We start from the raw sequence: 19174 nt of genomic DNA, 5'->3' as shown, positions 1-19174 counted from the left end.
GGGCTTCACCACTGAGCAGTTGTATGATCTTGGACAAGTTGTTTAATACCTCAAAGCCTGGATCTCCTCATTTGTAAACTAGCACCTACCTCATGGGGTTGTCCATGAGATTAAATAAGTACATCAGAGAAGGCCACTAGCTCAGCATCTGGCACAAAGGAAATTTGCAGTAAGTGCTGTTTACCGGTATAAAATGACCACAGCTAACATTTATTAGAAAGATGTAAATGAGAAATGTTTTCTGTTTTCTGGGAACACAAAGGGAAGGCGTGAAGAATAAGTTACTGAATGTTTTAAGAGCTTTGTAAAATTGGTAGATAAAATGAAATTCTTGAATTAAAGTTCCAGCAAAAATTAAGGAATTAAAATTTTATTTGAAGATAATATCAAACTCAACAAAAAATTATAAGAATAAGAGTACTACAAAGAACGCCCACATACTCTTTTTTCCAGATTCATCTATTAACACTATTCCATTTACTTTATCAATCTATCTATCTATCTATCTATCTAATTTTATCTATCTAACTAATTTTTTTTATCTATCTAACTAATTTTACCTAGTATTATCTAACCTACTGGCCATATTCCAATTTTGTGAATTAGTCAGGAATGTCCTTTATAGCATCTCCCTATCTCTTTCAGAATCCAGTCCAGGGTCTGGTACTGTACTTAGTTATCACAGCTCTTTGGTATCCTTTTATCTGAATCATCTCCTCAGCCTTTCTTTGTTTTTTATGATATTAGCATATTTACAGAATACATTCCCTTTTTTTTTTGTTTTCTTTCCAACAAAGTGTTTCTACTTTGGGGTTGTCTAACAATAAAACTCAGTGTTCTGATCTGTATACTATGTTAGTTATGTTGAATCTTTCTCAGTGTATCACATCTGGAGACACACAATGTTCACCTGTCCCTCACCAATGATATCAGTTTTTACCAGCTGTCCAGATGCTGTCGGATTTCTTCCTGATATAGTTACTGTGCTTTCTGTTGGATGTATTTTCACTGGAATTGCTATCCTGAGATTAGAATCTGAAGTAAGAGATATGGAATAACTGCATAGGGTGGCATGGGCAGGACCAGGAGAAGCTGGCTGAACTTCTCTCTGTCCCTGGAACAATTTCTGAGCAGTTGGAACTAATGGAAAGATTCAATCTGTGGGTGAACTGCATACTTTATTTGAGTATTTAAAATAAAGTTGTTTTGTAGGGGTCTGCTTAGAAGTTTTCCCACTGTATGGTTTCTGTTCAATCATCTGTATATATTTGTGTTTGAACAAAAATGTGGAAATAATCTTCATTGATGTGTTCATGTTGTTGGCATCTACTCTATATACCCATGAATAACAGCAGAATTTTTGATAACTGTGGGATTGGAATGCAGGGGATGATTATCCCTTCTATTCATATTTTAGCCTCAGCCAGCAGGAAAAGAATCAATTCAAGCCATCCCTTGCCCCACTCCCCTCAAAAGGAAGAGTTGTTAACATAGCGGGTCAGGGCCTGACGTTCCTTCGCCATGTTGGCCATGGGAAATTGTCTCAAGAAGCATTAGCCAAAACCAGTTTCACTTCCTGGCTTATGTGTTACAAGCTCTCAAGTTTCTAGTCTCTATGTAGACCAAGAATGGCTTGTCCTGCAAGTCATTTTGGCTGCTTTTCCAGTGACCGGGTGTGTAAATGGTATAAAAGGACTCCGAGTCTGCTGAGTCATTCATTTTGGATTCAGAGGAAGAAGTAGGAAATGACACTTGGGTGTCCAGCTTCTGCCCCAGCAATGGCGGCTAGAGAAGCTGTATTAGTTATCTATTGCTACGTAACAAATTACCCCAACACAATTAACACTTATTATCCACAGATTCTGCAGGTTAGGAATTTGGGAACCTTAGGTGGGTGTTCTGGCTCAAGAAAGTTGTGAGCTGCAGTCAGGATGTTGGAACTACAGTCATCTGAAAGCCTGAGTGAAGCCAGAAGATCAGTAAAGATATCCCGTTCACGTGGTTGTTGGCAAGAGGCCTCAGTTCTTCTGTATAGGCTGCTTAAGTGCCCTCACTAGTGATGCCAGAGAGAACAGGCAGAAGCCATAAGCCTTTAACACCTAGCCTTAAGAATGACATATCATCACTTCTACTGTATTCTTTTGATCACATAAACCAATCCTGAGACAATCCAGGAAGGGACTATTCAAGGCATAAATACCGGGAGGTGGGCGGGGGGCGGGGGGAATCATTGGAGAATCACTACCATAAAATCTTAAGCTGGAGAGTAGGAAATTCTTGGTTAGTGTTTAAGAAAACGTTTAGTCTCCCAGTTGAGTATATACACATGTCTGTCTGCTTATCTATCTATCTATCTATCTATGTATCATCTATCTTTCTATCATCATCTCTATAGACCGCCAAGGGAAATCTGGAAAATGGTAGAATTTGGGTTAAATTCCAAATAGTAACAAATGCAGGATAGTGAAGGTGTACAAGAACTATTATGGGGACAGTTGATCTTTACAATCCATAAGCAGATGGGTCTTTTCCTTCTGAGGCTGTTCAAAGCCTATCTCAAATCAAAGCTTATACCTTTGTTTTCACTGCCACTAGACATGAGGGAGGGCTACTAAAGGCATTGAACAAAGCCAATTCATCCAGAGATCAGCATGGAATGAAGCAGAACTGTCCAAACACCTTTTGTTGCTTCCTGAAGTACATATATCTTAGTTTGTGTATATATATATACATATACATACATATATACCTATACATATATATATATACACACACATATGTATGTATGTATATATATACATACACATATATATCATATAACATATTGGCTCTTCATTAACTGGCCAAGACCTTATTTTTCAGCTCTTCTCCAGTAGTTCAGCCTCACACTAGAGGTCTTGCTGCTTTTTACATACTCCAGGTTATTCTGTTTAGAAATTTCCTTTCCCATATCCCTGATCAGAATTCTCTTAATCCTTCAAAGTCTATGGCAAATGCTATCCATTTCATGCAATCCCCAAAGTGAAATGATCTTTGCATTCCTCTGGGTCATCATAATGTTTTCTACTATCCTTTGGTGGCACTGGCAATGAAAATGATGAGGATAATAATAATCACAATAACACAGCAGGTACAAGTGACTCAGAAGTTTTCACTGCTAGGCATTGTGCTAAGCACTTTATATGCCTTCACTTACATATCAGTGAATCAGGCATTGTAATTATCATTTTTGGAATAAGTAAATTGAGATCCAAGAAGGTTAAATTATTTGACTAGGACCACATGCTAATAAGCTATAGGACAAGGACACAAATGCTTGGGGGGGGGAAAGCCTATACTTTTTTCTTTAATACCAAAGATATTGTACGATAACAATTATATTTTTAGGAAAATTTATTTATGAGGAAGTTGGCATATTTTAAATGTAAAATTCAATGATTTTAATAAGAATGTAAATATCACACCAATCAAAATATCAAATATTTCTATGACCCCAGAAAGTTCCTTTATGCCTCTTCTCACCAATTCCCTCCCCTACAATCAGAGTCAAGCATCTTTGTGATTTCTATGACCATAGATAGTTTTGTCTGTTTTTTATTTGCTATAAACAAACTCATACACTATATACTATTTTGTGTCTGGTTTATTTCATTAAAAATAATTTTTCTGAAGAGTCATCCATGGTGTGGGTATCCGTAGTTTATTCCGTTGTTTTTTTTTTTTTTTTTAAATCAGAGAGTCATATTCCATTATATGAATGTAACAGATCTTTTCCATTCTCCTATTATAGATATTTGGGTTGTTTCCAGTCTTGGCTATTATGACTAAATCTGCTGTGGACATTCTTGTACAAGTCTTTTTGTGGACATGTGCTGGAAATTCCAAGGTGAAGAATTTATGGATCATGGTATAGGGATATGTTTATAAGACTGCCAAGCTGTTTTTCAAAGAAGTTGTATAATTGTACCCTCCAGCAATGGGTGAGAGTTGCTTCATATCTTTGCTAATATTTGGTGTTGTCATCTTTTTTATTTTAGCCATTTTGGTGAGCATGAAGAGGTCCACTGGCCAAAGCCTGTACTCTTAATCACTGCCTGATATTGCTGTGGCCCTTTTTCTACTTAACCCACAATACAGTTAGTTTGATACATATCTGCCTCTCCTAGTAGATTGTAAGCATGTGCTGGGTGGGAATAGTGAAAGGAGTTCTTCTAAGGAAGAACACCACTTTTTACCTGACAATAACATAAAACTTAAGTCTTAAAACTTTCCTAAGGCAGAGTTATAGAAAAGGGAGAGTTATAACACTTCTGATGATTAAATGTCAGTCCTAAGAGATCAGTCATGTTTTCAGAGGCTGCACTGTAAGACCACAAATAACAGTGACACTAATGTGTTTGGGTTACAGTTAGCAATCTGGGTGTTTAAGACACTTCAACCATTTATTTAAGGTCAGCAGAGGTTAACAAGCCAGTAGTGAAAATAAACATAATTGCATTTCATGAGGCTAAGTTCCCCCATTCAAATGGGGCAAGGACAAAGACGCATGTTCTAGAAGAAAGCAGTATATGTCAGGAGAGATGCATTGATACTCACTGTTGTGTTTGAAGATCCTTATGGTTGCACCTGAGAGTCGGGCCCCGAGTACGAGAGATGCATGGTTTAACTCATCACTTAAAATGAGGCATCCCTGTTCAGAAAGCAAACACACAAAGCACAGGCCAATAAATAAAATTAAAGAAAAATAGCATGTGGAAATAGAACGACACTTCAAGACCTTTAACAGACATCCCTCAAACCCATTTTAATTTTAAAAGGCCAAGAGTTTTACCTGGTGTCTATATGGGTAAAATCCTGTAGACAATTAGCTGATGAACATGGGGATTATTTTAAGGGATTATATCTTTAATCATTTGCATTTGATTTTCATCAGAGAAGATCATTCAAGATCTTGGTTAAATGCCAGCTAGCATTTTCTAAAGAATTGATGTTTGGCAGGAAAATGGATATACTTTGGGTGGGTTGTGGATTTGCTGGGGTTCCTCAATCATGCGTTGGATTATTTGGGATATGGTGTTCTTGTTCTGGAGGGGAGGGGTCTTTTCTGCAGGGTCTTTCAAGCTCTTGTTTTCCTATTCTCATTCTCCTCTGTATTGACATCATTGTAGACCAAAGTATCAATGCTTTCCAGTTAAAAACTTTGCATTTGGAAAAGTATGGATGGCAATTCAGTCTGAGGCAAGTGAAAAAGATCAATCAAATTTACTTCTTATAAATTACAGTTGTAAATTTATTTTCCTTTTTTAATTTAAAACTTTCAAAACTATAAAATTGTTCCAGCATACAAAAAATGAAGAGACAAACTATGGTGGCCATTTGTTTTTGTGGCCACCCAGAAGGTTTGAGTTCTTGCTCATACTTTAGAAAGTTCACACATGAAGTGTTGTAAGTTTTTTGGGGAAGAGCCAACAATACTCTAGATGAGTATGTGTGTATTTATAATTTTTTGGTGGACATTTGAGAGTTACTTATAAACCTGATGATACCTCACCCCTAAATTCTTCAGCATGTACTTACTAAGAGCAAGGATGTTCTCTGGCTAAATCACAATGCAATGATCACACCCAAGAAAGCCAACATTTATGTAGTACTATCATCTAAGAGACAGCCCAAATTCATGTTTCCCCAAATGTCCTAATGATGTCAATGTCTTTTATAGATGTTTTCTTTCCTTCTATTTTTTTCAGTGCAGAATCCAATCAAAGATAATATGTTGCATTCAGTTGTCATGAGTCAGATTTTTTAAACCTAAATCTGATTATGGCACTTACTTAAACGCAGCCAATCAATGTCCCCATTTTCCTCAGAAAGAATTTCCAACACTCAAGGAGAACTACAAGGCTCTGTGAAATTTGGCACCTGCCTTCATCTCCAGTCTCCTTATCATCCACTACCCTATATTCTAGTTCTTCCAAAGCTCAGTGCTTTATGCATGCTGCTATCTCTTCCTTACCTTAAAGAAAAAAACTTGACAAGTAACAGATTCAGTTCTCACATCACACACTTTGCACGAGCATCTCAGCCTTTCTTAAGAAGAGCTTGGAAGCAACTCTTTTGCTTTTCTCCATGTATGTGCATGCCTTTTCTGTGGCATTCATCCTATTTTATTTGGTGTATCGTTTCCCCCACCAGACTGTAAACTACATAAACTTACAAGGCACAGATCTTGTTCATCTTTGTCCTGTATCTTGCCTTATATGAGGGCAAACTAGTTTCTCAAAAAGTGATTTGTTAATGAATAAATGAGTGACATGAGCAAAATGTTTTGTTCAAATAAATGCCCAATAAGTGTTTTCTGCATTGCACCTGGGGACTTGGGAACCTAAAAATTTAACTGTTTTTGCTAAACTATCATCAAAGATGAGATGTGACCCACATCTAGGGCTTGAATTCTATAACTGAAATATCATTATGAACAGATTTGCTGGACTAAGCTGTTATATTTATTTAAAAAGCTGGACATCCAGGGGCAATTGGATGACTCAGTTAGTTAAATGTTTGACTCTTAATTTCAACTCAGGTCATGATGTGGTTTGTGAGATCGAACCCCACATCTGTGCCATCAGCACAGAGAATGCTTGGGATTCTTTCTTTCTCTCTCTCTCTCTCTGCCCCTACTGCACTCATTCTCTCACTCTCTCTCTCAAAATAAACATTAAAAAAAATAAAAAAATAGAAAGCTGGACATCCAATCAGCTTTTCCTAAAAAAAAGGACCTTCTCAGCCATACTTCTAATAGTACCTGCCCAGAGTTATAATTCTTAGGCACACGGAAGAAGACAATTATGTTAACAAATTCTCACCTTTCCAACTAGTGCTGGGATATTCATTGAGTTAGTTGCAAATCCCATCCCAAAGACCATAGCTGCTTCTACATTCAGGAACTCAGCCACAAGGTTCTCCAACTCTTTGTGTTTATCCAAACTTCCTACAGGAAATGATAGGATGAGTCAGTTTTCCCTTCTCTCAACAAGATCGAAAACTCGAAACCCAGTGCATCACCAAAAGACATGTGTGAGAATGTATGTATATTTGTCACAGCCCCAATCAAGAAACAACCCAAATGTTCACATACTGCAGAATGAAGGAATTAAATGCCTTGTGGAGATATTTACAGAGCAGAATTAAACACAGGAAGGAACAATAGTGCCCCACGCAACAAAATGAAAAGAATCTCACAAATATATTGTTGCGTGAAAGAAGTCTGACACTTACACATGCATACAGGCTGAATCCATTTACATAAAGTTTACAAACTGGGGTGCCTGGGGCACTCAGTCGGTTAAGTGTTCGACTTCGGCCTAGGTCAAGATCTTGCCGTTGCCGAGTTCAAGCCCTGCGTCAGGCTCTGTGCTGACAGACTGTGTTCAGAGATTGGAGCCTGTTTCAGATTCTGGGTCTCCCTCTCTCTCTCTGCCCCTCCCCCACTCACCCTCTCTCATTAGAAGTCAGGATAGTGGTTAATTTTGTTGGGAGCACGAGGAGACCTTTGAGATTCTCTAAATGTTGTGTTTCTAGATTTCGATGCTGGTTACATGGGTATGTTTGCTTTGTGAAAATCTAATACTTAACAACTGGCGTACTTTTATATATAAATATTGATAATGCAATAAAACCTACAAAAAATACCACAATTTTTCTCTTCCCTCACCCTACATCCCTCAAGTGATTAATTAAATTGTAACGCTCCCAGGGGGTGCCCCACACTTAAATGCAAACAGATCCCATGACATCTATAGACAGTAGTAAATCTAGTTATAAATTATTGAACCTTTGGAGTGTGCTAGATTTCAAAGGTTACCATTCAAGTTATCTCATTTAATCCTAAAAGCCCAATAATGCAGTTATCATTACTTTATAGATTAGAAAACCAAGGTGTAAAGAGGTCACAGATAAAAACCAACAGAGATAATCCAGTCTAACTCCAAAGTTCATGTTTTACCGTTCTGCTATCTTTTATATGCTTATGCTCTGACTCCTTCTTATACTGAATCGCTCATGCCTTACTAAGAGTAAATGTTAATGATCCTCATATTTTTCTGTTTGCCGTCACTGTCCTAGATCTGCAGTGTCCAATATAGTAGTCACGAGCTACATGTGGTTAGTGCAATAGGGTTTTAAATTGTACTTAATTTTAGTTAACTTTATTTAAACTTAAAAACTGAAGCATTGTAAAATATTTTCCACTGAACACAACTTTATTATCTGGGTAGGATTATATTCTACTTATTTCACTTTAACCAATGAAAATTTAGTGTCTGAACTGAGATGTCCTGTAAGAGTAAAATACACACTATTTTTTGAACATTTAGTACAACAAAACAAATACAATAACAAAAATAATGTAAAATGGTTCATAAATATTTTTATGTTGATTACATGTTCAAATGATAATATTTTGGATATATTGGGTCAAACAAAACCCATAATGAAATTAAATTTACTTGTTTTTTTTAACTTTTTTTTTAATGTGGCCACTAGAAGTTTTATTTCATTTTATTTCATTTATTTTTTAATTTTTAAAAATTAAAAAAATTTAATGTTTATTTATATTTCTGAGATAGAGAGACACAGAGCGCAAGCAGAGTGAGGGAATGCAAGAGAGAGAGAGGGAGACACAGAATCCGAAGCAGGCTCCAGGCTCTGAGCTTTTAGCACAGAGTCCAACACCGGGCTCGAACTCATGGACCATGAGATCATGACCTGAGCTGAAGTCGGACACTTAACTGACTGAGCCATCCAGGTGCTCCTGGAAATTTTAAATTACATATATGTCTTGCATTATATTTTTATTGGACACTGCTGCTGGAGATGATTCATTGGACAAAACACAAAAATGTACAAGTGGAGGTACGTAATTTGCAACCACAGAACACAGAAGCAGATTTAACTCAGCTTTAAGTTAGAGGAATATTGTTAGCACATTCAGGATTACTTATAAACATGCTTTTTTCAACCTAAAGGTCAACATGTTTTACTATACAGAGTGTGATATCAGAATTTTATTTAAATTGGTAAATTAGCTTGCTTCTTGTGCTAAAATGGTGAAGGGTTGAACTTGAGAAGGCATTGACTAGTGAGTTCAAAATTTTATTTTGCATTTAATATGAAAGAGCACATTTCATGTATCATCTTTGCCCTTCCTGAGAGGTCACACTGTCATACAACAGATGGCTGCTGGCCTTTCTTCTCAGTTCAGAATTCATTTATCCTCCCAAATGTCAGAAACCATAGTAAAACAAGTATTCTAGCAGAATCAATTTTACTCAAGCTTGGGGGGAGGGGAGTTAAAACTTAAATTGTTATTTAAAACTTTATTATCAAAGATACAGAGAAAAAAGGAATACTAAAATTTAAAGATGTGACATGGGCACATAATCACTCATTGTATTTGTTTTTACCTAACAGAGACTACATCCAAAGGGAATGACCCCACGATAGATAGTGACCAGGCCATTGGCCTGGGCATGACATCCTTGGGTTCTGGCCCAGCTCTTCTGCTAAATAACAGAACAGCCTCTGGCTAACTCTTCTGGAAGTTTCCAGAGAGGTTGGGAGAAGTACTGTTTTAGGCTTCCCTGATGTTGGGACTGTTTTTTTCCTCCACATAGAATGGTCTTCTTGCAGCTCCCACTCACTTTTTGACGTCCACCTAACATGATGTCTTTCCTCAGGTGCTGTTTTCTTTTTTTTTTTTTTTTTTAATGTTTTTATTTATTTTTGAGACAGAGAGAGACAGAGCATGAGCAGGGGAGGAGCAGAGAGAGAGGGAGACACAGAATCCGAAGTAGGCTCCAGGCTCTGAGCTGTCAGCACAGAGACCAATGCGGGGCTCAAACTCACAGACTGTGAGATCACGACCTGAGCCGAAGTCAGACGCTCAACCGACTGAGCTACCCAGGCGCCCCCTCAGGCGCTGTTTTCAACTTCTCCAGGCACACTTGGTCAGTTTCTTCTGAGATCACAAAAGCTTCATCACATAATGATTATAGCACTTATGAAGTTGAACTAAGAACATTCATGGGGCCATCTTCTCTACTACAGAAAGAGCCCTCAGCGTGCCAGTACTGTGTGCAGGATGTTCATCTTGGCAACCATAGAGACTAGTGCAGAACTAACACACACTAGGTGCTTGTTGAGTAGCATGCAGACTTTTGATGGAGTATAAGGACAGAACTGAGCCCAGAGTAGGGGACTGCACATGGAAGAAGGTCCAAGAAGCCATGTGATGCCAGGGCAACAAGGTGTCTAAGTAGTGAGCTCCACTTTGAAAGTACCCATACCTGAAGAAGTCCCTGGCAAGGATGAAAGGTGCCCAAACATTGCCAGCTTGGTAAATTTCCCCATGAGCCTTTCCTTCCCAGAGACTTGGGTGACAACTGTGTCCTGGCCCAGTCACCCAGAAGTGATGAGTAGAAGTTCATGGTGACTCTCTGTGATGTCTTTCTCCACCTTCATCTTACCCAAATCTGCCATCCCAGGGCTTTAGCTGTAACAGTTGCATCACCAAAAGTCCTTAGGATTATGTGGAATGTATTGTAAGCAATCAAATAGCCAACCAACTAATAAGAAGTGGGTGTGTCCAAGAACAACCTGAGAAATTGCCCTGTATGAGGTCTTTATCATTAGCCCTGGCTTAAGGAGAGGGAGAAGAGAGGAAATGCAGGTATCCATATTAGGTCTACAGATCCAGCCTTCTTCTGGATTTCCAGTGGTCAAGTGGATAGTAAACTAATTTTCAAATATACCAATTTCTATGACCAGATGTCTCACAGCTGAGGTATGAATTATGACTGGTTTTGCACGTAGGAACTTATCTTCATTTATAGAAAACAACAGTCCCCACCCCCAACCCACCTTATCATAGAATTTCTCTGTTTGGTGCTCCTGGCTCAAATTTCATAAACAGATATGAGAGAGTCTCAGGATTGCTAGACATTTTCTACTTCAGGAAGCCATGCTTCTCAAAGTTAGCAAAGCTGTCTGGGTGGGATGTGGTTCATTAAGGAATATTGAGAAGTATGGCTTATTTGTATTAATAGAGTGCTACTTTCCTCCTCCTGCTCTTCACACTGAAGAACTAAAAATGTAGGAAGACTTGGGGAAACAAAGCAGTCACAAAAACGTAACAAGCTTGCTTTTTGTAAATATTCAGGCTATACCCCAATTTGGGTGGAGGTGCCTGAGTCATGTCAAGCTGCAGTTGGTGGTCTGAGTGCTTGAGTGGTTCTAGAAATTATAGTCAACATTTTGTCTTTATTATGTAAATATGGACTTTTTTTTTTAAATCCCAAGAAAGCATAGCGATAGTCCTAACCAAAGGTACAAATAAATCCACAGTAATTTTTACTTCTTTTTCTCTCTGACTTTGGTTTTGTTTCTGTTTTTCAGTCTCTGAAGGTCAACAACAGCTGCAAATTGGCTAGTGACAATGGATCTCCAAATTGCTACGTTGTGCATATATTGACATTTATTCTCATCCTGAAGGTTTATTTATCCAATGGGATACTGCAAACCTGCTTTGTGAATAAAAGAACAAATACAAACAGGATGTATCCTCTTCCCAGCTCTCTCCATGGTATTTTCATGTGCCAAACACTGGGCTTAGCACCATCAGTCAAATCAATAAAAATTAGATGCAGGAGAAAGTATGGATATTATGTTTATAGACTGGATACTTCTCCTGGATTTTTATTAATACTGACTGGTTCATACTCTTTAGTCAGAACATAAAGACTGCTGGCCTTCAAACTGACACTGACTAATAATAGTAAAGGGTGTGGGTGTTATTAACAAGCCTGTTTCACCACCCATGTCTTCTGTGTGGCACACGTGAAGACTAGTTTTCAAATTGTGACTGTAGTCACTTTTTTTCCAGAATATCCTGTTTGTCGATTGTTCTTTAGACTTGATCTAGGAGCAGACTGGCATTTGTCATGACAACCTGCCAGCGGGCTCATCTGGCTGTTCCAGTTGTGCCATGGATATCAGCCCACATCTGAGCCAGTTTGCTTGAACTGGGGACCTGAATGTGGGAAGTTAAGAGTAGACATTGACGAGGTCCTTGGTCTTCCTCAAGTTGATATCAGTGACTATAAAGGATACACATAGGTGCTGGTGTCAATGAAAGTTAATCTGTATCCTTAGTGTGTTTAGATGTAACAGGATTTTTTTTGTGTGTCTAAATGAAATAAAAGAGACAAAACTTTGATATACGTTGATGTGCACTGGATTTGGAAATCTGAACAATTGCTAATAAATCTAGAGGACTCCTCTTCCCTACTGCTATGATGGCGAGTGCTCATCTACACAGCAAACATTTTATAGAGGGCCAGAGAGAAAATATTTTGACTTTGTGGGCCAGACGGTCTCTGTTACAACTATTCAGCTCTGCCATTATAAAGTGAAAGTGGTCATAGACAATACACAAAAGAATGGCTGTGGCTGTGTGCCAATAAAACTTTGATGGATACCGAAATTTGAATTCCATATAATTTCACATGTTGCAAAATATTATTCTTATTTTTATTTTTTTTGACCACTTAAAATTGTACGAAGTGTTTGTGACCTGCAGGCAGTACGAAAATGGGGCAGCTGGAATAGTTGGGTGACCTTTGAGGTAGATGGTCTCTGATGTTAGCTATGAATAGTATGGGGTAGTGCCAAGAGCTCTTCAGTGGAACCCAGGAGAACTGGTGTCCAGTCTTGACTCCTCAGCCCACCGACTGCAGACACATTGATTGGCAGGTTATTAAAAAGCTCTAGGCTTCATGCATCGCATCGTATACTATTTGTGTGGGTGGAGAGAGGGTGGAGGAACACGCACATATTCTGAAATTCCGAGTTTCAACTTTGTTCACTCATCCCAGGCATCGCCTTGCTGGAAAGTATTATACTTACATAAAATTATTGGGATATCTTGTTGAATTGTTATGCTCACTTGGCTCTGTTGAACCTACAAGGCCAAATCTGCACTTGCAGAAATATCTCTGCTCGTTGCAATTTGGCTGTGCTGTAATTTCTGTCATTGTCAAGAGAGGGGCAATTACCTTGTCAGAACTATAACAGGTATCTGGAAATTACCAAAAGGCTTTCAGAAACCGAGATACGCTTTCATTTTCCTACTCCCAAACAATTCCCCTGAGAGTCTGTCTCCCATTAAAAATACCCTTAAAGAAAAATAAAGAGGCTTAAGAGAAACACAATGAAATCTCATTAATCAGAATTTACAATAATTTGGTTGGAGAGGAGCTGGCACTGTTTATGAAGAAGGGTTTTGCTGTGTAAATTAAGAAGGTACAGCTAATTGATGTGGGGATGTTTATAGCTTATTTAATCAAATCCACTGCTTTAAAGCATGTTTATAGCATTGATTTGCATAAAATGGTATTAATTAAAATTGTTTTTTTAAAAAAAGAAAACAAGATCTCTACTTAGTAGCAATTTCTTAGAAACTGCTCAATCTCATAGGAACTTTAAGGCCATAAGATGATATTTATTTGAAATTGCTTTAATTCAGACATTTTGCAGATTCAGGCTGGCCCCTATTTCAATAGTTCAGGCTGGTGAGACTGTACATTTCCTGGATCTAGACACAAATATTTGAGAAAGAAACACAGAAAGAGCCATGATAATTTGAATGAAATGATAGCAGACAATTTTCCAGGAAGATAAAGAGGGAGAAAAATTATCGAATGATTTAGGATCATGTTCTCAAACTGAGAAATAGAAATTTCAGCAAATTGGTACAACTAACATAAATATCACACCCGAAGCTTGAACATGGAAAATAATTTCCTATTCTATCCAGTCGCATCATTTCCTAACTTAATATGTCCCTTCTGATGTTTTTAAGATGAAGCTGTTTGAAGGCTACTTCTTAAAATTCCAATTATGACTTGAGTGAATAGTCTGCACTAGGCAGTTTTGAGGTATGTTTACTATTCAGGTTTCCCTGATGAGCTGAATCAAGCACAAGGCTTTCCTTTTCAAAGGAAGAGAAGTCTCTAAGTAGAGATGAGCTTTGCTTGAAGCAGAGTTAGTCTTGCCACAATTTCATGAGTGTGTTTTCTTAGAAGTGAACTTCTGACCAACAGTTGCCAGCAGCACAAAGGGCTTACAGAGGGTATGTGTTCAAATCATATACTGTTATTACACATTTGCTCTTACCCAGGAAAAGAAAGAGAGAGATACGAAACACCCTTATAGGATAAAAGTGGGGGAGGGGGGAAGAAAGGAAACAAAAGTTTCTCTTTCCTTTGCCTGAATTTAACGTTTCCTGCATTTGGACATTTAGACCAGCAATGTGTGGCAGGATGCGCTCAGACATCAAAACCAACTTGCTTCTCTGATTTTCTGGCTTGCCTCTTACCTACTTTACAGTTTTTATTTATACTCCTCCGCTCCCAGGCATATGTGGTATTCACTCCACATAAAGTAAAACACCATTGCCTTTTTGGAAAATGTTTGACTAATTTGGTCAAGAAAGGCGGCCATGCAACATAGTTTCCAGTGGTTCCCAAAGTTTAGTCCCTAGAGCAGTAGCATCAACATCACCTGGGAAGTCATTAGAAATGTGAGATCTTGGGTTCTATTCCAGCCCAGCTGAACCAGAAACTATAGGTGGGGCCAACAACCTGTGTTTTTCCAAGCCCTGCAGGTAATTCTGATGTGAGCTGAAGTTTGAGAGCCAGCGGTTTAAGCTTAAGAATCCACATAGCCTGTGGCGGGGTCCTTTCAGTAGACCGGAAAATTTGGTCTGATTTAGTGGGCACGTCTTGGAAGTGTCAGAATTATTTTCATAAGTCTGTGCCTTCATTTTAGACTCTTGTTGACTTTTAAGGAAATAACTGACCTGAGAAATATGAGATCATTGTGGAAGAATCAGAAATTAAATACAAAATACAGTATAACCATCTGTATCATGCAAATATTCAAGTAAAATATATTTTTAAAAATGTACTCATGATATACATACTGTTATAAAACTTGTTTAATTCTCTTAACAATCTATTTTCCATTTTACAGAGGAGAAAACTGAAGGCCAGGAAGGCACAGAGTTTATCTCAAGCCCTAGCAAGTCAAAGGGGAAAACTAAAATTTGAACCGAAGCAAACTAAACCCAGAGCCTCTGCTCTCAATCATGGTGCTAAGAAATTACATTTATAATATTTACATGGTTAAATAACATTATGGTAACCAGACCTACCAAGTATATTTAATCAATTTTCTATTGTTGGAAATTCACTTATTTTTCCCAGTTTTTACTATTATTCAACATATCGCACTGATTATTCTTGATCATACATCTTTGAGCACTTATTCAAAAAATTTAAGGCAAAATTTCTCAAAATGAAATTGCTGAGTTACATGGCTTTCTATTGATACATTTTCAAATTGCCTTCCAATATACTCTATCTACAGTTTATAAGAGTGCCCTTTACTCCTTTGAAACTATGGGATTTTTTTTTAAACTTTTGCCAACCAGGCAAAAAATGGGAACTCCATGTCTTTTTTTTTTTTTTTTAATTTTTTTTTTCAACGTTTTTTATTTATTTTTGGGACAGAGAGTGACAGAGCATGAACGGGGGAGGGGCAGAGAGAGAGGGAGACACAGAATTGGAAACAGGCTCCAGGCTCTGAGCCATCAGCCCAGAGCCGGACGCGGGGCTCGAACCCACGGACCGCGAGATCGTGACCTGGCTGAAGTCGGACGCTTAACCGACTGCGCCACCCAGGCGCCCCAGGAACTCCATGTCTTAAACATTCTTTGATTATTGGGGCAGAGTATTTCCACAGGTTCATTGGCCATTTACCTTTCTTTCTTTCTTTCTCTTTCTTTCTTCTTTCTTTCTTTCTTGCTTGCTTGCTTGCTTTTAATTACCTATTTGTGTATTGGATCTACTTCTTAAAGTAAGATTTTCATTACACTGTACAAACACGAAACATATACATTATACATACACTATAACATACATATAGAAAAGGAAACAAATTGGGGTGCCTGGGTGGTGCAGCCTGTTAAGCAACCGACTCTAGATTTCAGCTCAGGTGATGATCTCATGGTTTGTGAGTTCAATCCCCACATTGGGCTGGGTGCTGACAGCATGGAGCCTGCTTGGGATTCTCTCTTTCCCTCTCTCTCTGCCCCTCCCCTGTTCACGCATACACTGTCTCTCTCTCTCACTCTCAAAAGAAATAAATAAACTTAAAAAAAAAGAAAAGGAAACAAATTGTAATTATAGAACACTATGAAGTTTCAAAAAGTGAACGCACGTATAAACTGCATCAAGATAAAAAAAAAATACAGACAGCACCTAAGAAGTCCCTTTGTGCCCCCTTCTAGTCACCATCTATTTCTCTTGAAAGGTAATTACTACCCTATGCATTCTCAGCAGGGATGATGTTACTCCTGACAGTGACCACCTGTTCTTGGAGGGAGGGCAGATAACTTACTCTGTGTATAAGGTACAGATATCCATGACCTCAATAAACAGGTGGTTATTATATATGCAATGTTAAAATACCACAGGAAGCAGTGATAAAGAAGAAAAGATGGAGAAACATCACACTATCCTGACTGTGCAGTTTTGCTCTTTTGCACGTTGTCAAAATCTTGGCCCACTTCTTCTAATTTTGTTGTTTGACTTTTAACTTCGCGGACATGACTTTTACAAACAGGAGTTTAAATGCTTCATTTTGTTGGCTCTTCTCCCTTATGATTTCTGGGAGTGCTTTCTCTGGTTCTCCTGAACATGAGGACACAGTAGACAACTATCTGAATCAGGCTTGACAAATCTGAAGGGCAAGTAGTTGTGCCTAGACGTTGGGCTGGGAACAAGCTTCCTTTCCTCTAACAGGGAAAAGTACCTGTTTTCCATGGACATGGGTGGCCTGTGTTGCATGGTGTCAGTCTGAGAGTCATTTAAAATGGATCCCTCCCTCTAAGAGGACATTCTTCTGGGTAAGGTGAATTAGGTGAGGTGAATTCTGCTGGAGGTTATTATGGGTAGAACTGAAATATGATCAAGTGACAAGCTACGGAAGAGGCTGCTATGGTCTGAATGTTTGTGTCTCCCCCAAATTTATATTGGAAACCTAATGCCCAAAGTGATGGTGGTAATAGGTGAGGCCTTTGGGAAGTGATTACGTCAGAAAGATGAAGCCCTCCATAAATAGGATCGGTGTTCTTATAAAAGAGGTCCCAGACAGTTGGCTCATCCCTTCCACTACATGAGGATATAACCAAAAGTTTGCAACATGGAAGAGTGCCCTCACTTGACCATGCTGGCAGTCTCTAGAATGGTGAGCAATGAACTTTATTGTTTATGAGTCACATAGTCTGTGATATTTTGTTATAGCAGCTTGATTGGACTAAGACAGAGGCATTGCACATATCAGAGGAGCTACAGCCTGATAGTCCTAGCAGGGCCCTTACCAAGGAAAGCAGAAAAGTACATTTTGTATTTGAATTGTTGGAGTCCTTTTCCTGTGTTTATTTGTTCATTTATTATCACCTCACTTATTCATTCAGTTTTGATTTTATTTACGTAGTTATTTCTGGTGGTGGTGGTCGTTCTTATTTTTTATATTTCAATCTCAAATACATTTGCAATTTACACAAGTGTAATTTACTTAGATATAATACATGAAGTAGGAATCTAATTTATTTCCTTATATGATCAGTCATTTATCATGACACTAATTATGACATAATTGGTCCTTTTCCAACTGATATGAAAAATCGTTCTTTTAATTTTTTTTTTTTTTTGAGATAGAGTATGGGAGCAGGGGAGAGGGGCAAAGGGAGAGAAAAAGAGAGAATTTTTTTTTTTTAACGTTTATTTATTTTGGAGATAGAGAGACAGACTGGGGGAGGGGCAGAGAGAGAGAGGGAGACACAGAATCCAAAGCAGGCTCTAGACTCTGAGCCTGTCAGCACAGAGCCCGACATGGGACTCAAACCCACAAAGTGCAGGATCATGACCTGGGCCAAAGTCAGACACTCAACCGACTGAGCCACCCAGGTGCCCCAAAAAAGAGAGAATCTTAAGCAGGCTCCATGCTCAGCACAGAGCCTGATCGATACAGGGCTTGATCCCATGACCCTAGGATCATGATCTGAGCCAAAATCAAGAGTTGGATGCTCAAAGGACTGAGCCACCCAGGTGTCCCAAAGTTGTTTTTATTGTCTACAAATAAGTGTGCCAAGTGTGCCTGTCTCTAGACTTCCACTTACACTCCCCGACCTCCTCACCCTGTCCATTAATGTCATTAGGAATGTGTTCAGTTTACATACTCATTTGGTGAAGAACTGATATAGAAGTATAACACTGAGGGGTTCCTGGGTGGCTCAGTCGGTTGAGCGTCTGACTCTTGGTTTCAGCTCAGGCCATGATCTCACACTTTGTGAGATCAAGGCCCGGGTGGGTCTCTGCACTGACCGCGTGGAGCCTGCTTGGGATTCTCTTCCTCTCTCTCTGCCCCTCCCCTGCTCATGTGCTCACACGGACATGCTCTCTCTCTTTCTAAATAAATAAACAAACAAACAAACATTTAAAAACAAGTATAACACTGAGTCATTACCTTCTAGGATATGTTATCTCTAATTTTTTCAAGTCTTCTTTTAAGTTTTTTACAAAATTTTTACAGTTTTCTTCAAATAGTTTCTAGACATTTTGAACATAAGTTTATTCCCTAGGTGTTTGCTAGTTTTGTTCATACTTATGAATAGTATAATTTCTCTAATATATCTTCTTACTGATTATTGATTATTGACTTTATTAATTTTATTTTATTATTAAAATTTTTTTATTGTTTATTTATTTTTCAGAGAAAGACAGCATGAGCAGGGTAGGGACAGAGAGAGAGGGAGACACAGAATCTGAAGTAGGCTAAAGGCTCTGAGCTGTCAGCACAGAGCCCGACATGGGGCTCGAACTCACGAAGCGCATGATCATGACCTGAGGCAAAGTTGGATGCTTAACCAACTGCGTCACCCAGCCGTCCCAGATACTTATTATTTCTAATAACTTTTTTGCTATTTAAGTATGTAAAATGGAAGAAAGTAGACCAAAACTCTGTCCCTCCTTCTCAGCTCCCTCTTATCTCTGTG

The 19174-nt window shown here is 38.5% G+C and overlaps 1 protein-coding gene across 1 annotated transcript in view; it reads right to left on the bottom strand.

The window, feature by feature from the left end:
- SPTLC3 (serine palmitoyltransferase long chain base subunit 3) overlaps positions 1-19174 on the bottom strand; it is a 129751-nt gene that overhangs the window by 60913 nt on the left and 49664 nt on the right. The window contains exons 5-6 of the mRNA XM_047067546.1: positions 6864-6988; positions 4597-4690 (exon numbers count right to left, since the gene is read on the bottom strand). Of these exons, the coding sequence (XP_046923502.1) occupies positions 4597-4690; positions 6864-6988 (219 nt within the window). The remainder of the gene's footprint in view (positions 1-4596; positions 4691-6863; positions 6989-19174) is intronic.

The sequence above is a fragment of the Lynx rufus genome, unplaced genomic scaffold (genome assembly GCF_022079265.1).
Source record: "Lynx rufus isolate CCGP_SWC_20201006 ecotype Redwood Valley unplaced genomic scaffold, mLynRuf1.p SCAF_8, whole genome shotgun sequence".
Taxonomy (NCBI): domain Eukaryota; kingdom Metazoa; phylum Chordata; class Mammalia; order Carnivora; family Felidae; genus Lynx; species Lynx rufus.
Note: the sequence above shows the minus strand (reverse complement) of the source record. Positions and strands in the feature narration are given on the sequence as shown.